The sequence below is a fragment of the Crocodylus porosus genome, unplaced genomic scaffold, assembly GCF_001723895.1.
Source record: "Crocodylus porosus isolate Cpor-Errol unplaced genomic scaffold, CroPor_comp1, whole genome shotgun sequence".
Classification (NCBI taxonomy): Eukaryota; Metazoa; Chordata; order Crocodylia; family Crocodylidae; genus Crocodylus; species Crocodylus porosus.
Window position 1 is genome coordinate 11368451 of NW_017728912.1, and position 5428 is coordinate 11373878.

The 5428-nt window shown below is 47.2% G+C and overlaps 1 protein-coding gene across 3 annotated transcripts in view; it reads left to right on the forward strand.

Moving 5' to 3' along the window:
- Positions 1 to 320: 320 nt before the first annotated feature.
- Positions 321 to 5428, forward strand: part of PRDM5 (PR/SET domain 5) — a 160651-nt gene continuing 155543 nt past the window's right edge. For all 3 annotated transcript variants that reach the window (XM_019534032.1, XM_019534033.1, XM_019534034.1), the window contains exon 1: positions 321 to 465. In XM_019534032.1, the coding sequence (XP_019389577.1) occupies positions 373 to 465 (93 nt within the window). In that variant the 5' untranslated portion in view covers positions 321 to 372. The remainder of the gene's footprint in view (positions 466 to 5428) is intronic.

Here is a 5428-nt window from a genome sequence, read left to right on the forward strand (position 1 = left end):
TTTAGTTGTGTCTATAGGATAGTAGTGGGGTTTCGTTTTACTCATGGAAAAATGTGGCTTTGGGACTTCTTTTTTTTATATCCCAAAATTAGGGATTTTTGTTATTATCAGAGAAAACCAGGCTGCCCGGGGCCGCTGAAGCCGTGACTGAACAGCGGAGGGATTGCAAAGGCTCGCGGCGGGATCCTCCTCTGCCAAACTTTCCACCAATCCCAGCCCAGCCTTTCCCGATCCAGCTGCGGCAGCCTCTGGCCAGCTGCGGTGGAGCCGGCCGCGCCGCTGGCTCCGCCCTCTCCCGCTTGGGAGCAGCCCCCCCCCCGGCCCCTCTACGCGCGCGTGGCCCCGGCCGGCGCCGGCCCGCGGCGGCGCACCATGCTGGGCATGTACGTGCCGGACAGGTTTGCCCTCAAGTCGTCTAAAGTGCAGGACGGGATGGGGCTCTATACGGCCCGCAGAGTGGAAAAGGTGGGTGATCCTCAGCCCCGGGGGTGCCCGGCCCGCGGCCGACTCCCGCGGAGAGAGGCTGCCACGTAGCACGGGAGGGGATTGCACGGCGCCGTCTCCCCGCGCCGCTGCCTGCCTGGATGCAGCCCTCCCCTTTGTCGGACCTCGCTTCACTTCCGTCTGCTCCTCGGGAAAGGAAAACCCCTTGGAAAGTTCAAAACCAGCCAGCGGGTTGGGATGCCCCACACCCGCCCCGCAGGCCCTGGACAGCAGCTGTGCCCACAGCTGGCTCATTCTGTGCCCCAGCATGAAGTGAGCTGGGGGGGTGTTTTATTTGGTGGTGCCTTACTCCTAACACAGCTTCTTTCTTTCAGAGTTGGGCCAGGTCCTGCTTTGAGCAGGGTGTGGGACTGGAGGATCTCCTTGGGTCCCTTCCAACAGGGCCAGAGTTACTCTTCTAGTTTCAGGGGGTCTGCAAAAATAATAAAATTAAACGGGTTTACTGATTAACAAGTCCACCCAAGTGAAGGAGCAATCTGGAGGATAACCCTCCCCCCCAGGTTATGATTTTTAAATCTTTCAGGTGGGCTGTTGTCTCTTCTGTGCCCCCCGCCCCAGCTCCCCTGTTATTGGCACCCTGTCTTCCAGCCCTCCTTTTCTCTGATTCTATGAAATGCACCTCTTGTGATCTACTTGGGAAGATCCGGCACCTCTTGTGATTTGCCCAGGCCCCTGGCACCCCTTAGACTCCTGTGCTTTTCTGGCCTTTCCTAGATCAAATGCCCAAATTCACCATTAGCTTCTTACAACAAAACAGAACTCTTGGTTCCAAAATAATACCTTTTATTAGACCAACTCGGAAATCGCAAGAAAATTGTCCTTTTCTGAAAATTGACAATTTTTTTTGGGGGGGGGGGGTTGTGTCATTTCCCAGTTGATCTAATAAAAGGTATCATTTTGGAACCGAGAGTTCTAGTTTTTTGTATGTCTTTTTGTCTCAGACCAACATGGCTACCAAGTATACCCCATTAGCTTCTTGAAACTTCAGTTATCTAGATCCCTCTTCTTCAAAGCAGGTCACATCCCCTGACTGAAGTTAATTAGAATATTCTCTTGATGATCCCAAAAATCTCAATTAGCCAGCACTAATGTATGGTGCCCATTATGTTCAGATAATTGAAGTGATGCTAAACTATTGTTATTAATCCCATATTAATTTAAGCTTCTACTGGGGTTGTTCTTTTTTTCTTGGATTCTTTAGTTTTTTGAGTCTGCGTCCCATTTTCAGATCTTACTGATTGATTTGAGAATCATTTGTACTTCCTAGGCTGCCGTCTGATGTATACAGCTCGCTTTGACTCCTTGGCATACAGTGAAGCTCAAGCATATTTTGACCTATTTTAATGGTCTGGGACATCTCTGGATCTATTTTGCCTCTCCCTGATATTGGTGTACCTTGGGATTAACTGGCTGTGTCTACACAAGATACTGACAGTGCAGTTCTTATTGTACAGTCATTTAATACTTGTATACACAAGTACTAAATGTGTATACAAGTACTAAATGACTGCACAGTTACCTGGAGTTACTGTGCAGTAACTGAAGTTCCTGTGCAGTAGCGTCGCTGAATGGCTTGTAGGTGATGCTGGCTGCACAGAAGCTCATTACTACTGCATAGTAGCATCACGTCATGCTTTGTGTCCTGCGATGCTACTGCACAATAGTAACAAGCTACTGCTCAGTCAGTTTCTCCTGTAGATGTGGCCACTGAGTTCAAAACATTGCAATGGGCAGAAGGGAGGGTGATCTTCCCTTACTCCTAAGTGAAGCCCTTCCATTTTGGAGATGATGGACTGCAGCATCGGGGAAACACATTGGGAAGCATCAAAGGAAAAACCCACTGTGTGGACCTGAGTTGGAGGGAAGAAAATAAAAACTGTAGTGGATACTGGATGTGCCCAGACGTAGATTAGAACCAGCATAGCTCCCCGAGGCTGGGCTCCGAGCGCAAGCGCTGTAAAAATGATTTGTATGCATGTCCAGTTGTCGGTGTACCGCTGAAGGAAATATTGGGTGGAAATCTTGGACACCACTCGAGAGATGCCAGTAGGTCTAGCCAATGACCTACCTTACCCAATGGTATTGAGCAGAGACTGGGAGGAGATTTATGAAGTCCTGGACACTGTGAGGAGACAAGAAGTCAAAGTAGAAGGTTTAGCTGGAAAGAACAGTGAAGATTACACTGAACCCATTACACTGAATTTGGAGAGTTTAGCAAGCAGCTCCTGCTTTCAAGAGGCTCAACAAGGCAAGGACCTGTTTTGATCAATAAGACAAATGGAGCTGACCAAGCAAGACGATCAGGTAATTTGCTCAGAGAGATGCCACACATACCCAGGTATGAGTTGAGGAAAGTTTTGTTATATAGGATCTAGGTGGGACATACAGAAGGGACAGAGGTACTGCAACTGATACTTCGAGACTACTGGGAACCCCTCTTGAAACTCACTCATATGAATCCATTAGGAGGGCACATGGGAAGAGGTAAAACGGAAACCAGGCTAAGTAAGTGGTGTTTCTGGCCCAGACTGTATGAACAAATTGAAGACTATTGCAGAGCCTGCCCAAGTTGCCAGAGGGTCAGCCTTCAAAAACCCCCATGGGCTCCCTTACAATCCACGCCAGTGATAGGAGAGCCATTCTCCTGTATAGCCCTGGACATGGTTGGACCGTTACCGAAAAGTGTGACAGGTTACCAATTCGTACTTGTCTTGATAGACTATGCCACTCGGTTTCTGGATGCCATCCCATTGAGAACAGTCACTGGATCTCGAATAGCAGAAGAATTGCTTAAGTGAGTATCCCGCTTTGGTATTCCTAGGGAGATCATTATGGACCAAGGGATGAGTTTAATGTTCCAGGTTATGAGGAATCTGTGCCAAGTATTAAAAATAAAACACATGCGAACCATGGTTTATCACCCCCAAACCAAAGGCTTAGTGGAGAGATTAAACGGAACCCTTAAAAATATGATGCGTAGATGTACACAAGAGGAGCTGCGGAAGTGGGACTTAGTCATACCCCCTCTGTTGTTTGCGGTATGGGAAGACACAATCATCTTTAGGGTTTTCCCCATTCGAGTTGGTTTATGGGCATTGACCTCGAAGCCTGATGGACGTGGTCCGAGGGGGATGGGAAGAAGAAGGAACCCCAGGGGTGAGGCCATCTGAATATGTCAATGAATTGAGAGAACGGTCACGAAAGGCAGAAAAATTAGCCCAAGAAAATCTCTGACAAGCCCAAGAGAAACAAAAAACTAGGTATGACCAAAATAAGAGTGAAAGGGACTTACAACCGGGACAGAAAGTGTTAGTCTTACTCCCAGGTACTACAAGTAAATTTTTAACCTGTTGGCAAGGTCCATTCAGGATATCCAGGTGTATTGGACCAGTGAAGGCAGAGATAGACAGGATGTTAGAGCAAGGAATAATAACAGAATCACAGAGCCCATGGCAAAGCCCATTGGTAATTGTTCCAAAACAAGATGGGTCCCTCCGTTTGTACATTGACTTTCGTAAATTAAATGCAATTTCAAAAGTCGACACTTTTCCCATGCCCCAAATCAGCGAATTACTGGAGAGAGTAGGACAAGCCAAATACATATCTATATTAGATTTGACAAAGGGATATTGGCAGATACCTATACGCAGAGAAGACCAAGCAAAAACTGCTTTAGGCACACCAAGGGGTTTGTACGAATTCAAGCGAATGCCATTTGGCCTGTATGGGGCTGCAGCCACTTTCCAAAGACTCATTGATTGGGTCCTAGCACCACACCAACAATATGCAGCAGCCTACATAGATGATATTATAGTTTATACAGATGAATGGGAACAACATTTAAAAGCTCTGCTTGCCATTCTCAAAGAACTCAGGCAAACAGGCCTCACAGCCAACCCAGGGAAGTGTGCCTTAGGTAAGGCAGAAACTAAATATCTCAGCTTCTTTGTAGGACAAGGTCGCATGCACCTCTTGGTAGATAAGGTCAAAATGATACAGGATTATTCGCCTCCACGGATGAGAAAACAAATGCGTGCTTCCCTCGGTGTAGCCAGCTATTACCGCAGGTCCATACTGCGTTTTGCCAAGATAACCACCCCCTTGATTGACTTATTAAAAGGACGAGGCAATGGGCCTATAAAATGGGAAGAAAAACATTTAGAAGCTTTTTGTAGGACTCAACAAACTTTACGTAGCGACGCAGTCCTTCATACACCCTTCTTCACCCGTCCTTTCATTTTACAGACGGATGCATCAAGTTATGCTGTGGGCGCTGTGTTGACGCAGGAAGTGGATGGGGTAGAACGCCTGATTGCCTATGCTAGCCTGAAACTTAACCCACCAGAACAAAGGTATGCCGCTATTGAATGTGAGTGCCTAGTAATAAAGAGGGGAGTAGAATATTTTCAGTATTATCTCCTGGGCCATAAATTCACTTTGGTTATTGATCATGCACCCTTGAAGTGGTTAAAGACAGCCCAAACAGATAATACACAAATCACCAGATGGGCACTCGCCTTACAACCATTCCACTTTGATATTGAATACAGGCTGGGACATGCCAATGTGTTAGCAGACTTCCTATCTCGATGTCGTCCTGGTACCCAATCCCTAGAGGCCTTGAATACTCAGGAATATCCGAACTCCCTCTGCATTGAGGATCAAGGTAAACAACAAAAGGCGCCTAGCAGCGTCTTAAGGGGAAGGTGTGTGAAAGAGCAAAAAGTGACATGGCAAAAAGAGCCGGAGAACGTCGCTTCCGGAGCTATTACCATATTAGGATAGAAGCTCCGGGAAAAGAAAGGAAGAGGAGAAGGGAGTCTCAGGGAGAAGAAAGAAAGAGCGTCTGAATGAGAAAGCGAGGAAGAAAGAAGATCTCCAGGAGATAAGACACGTACCTCAGGATTTTTCTCGCCACTGGAGA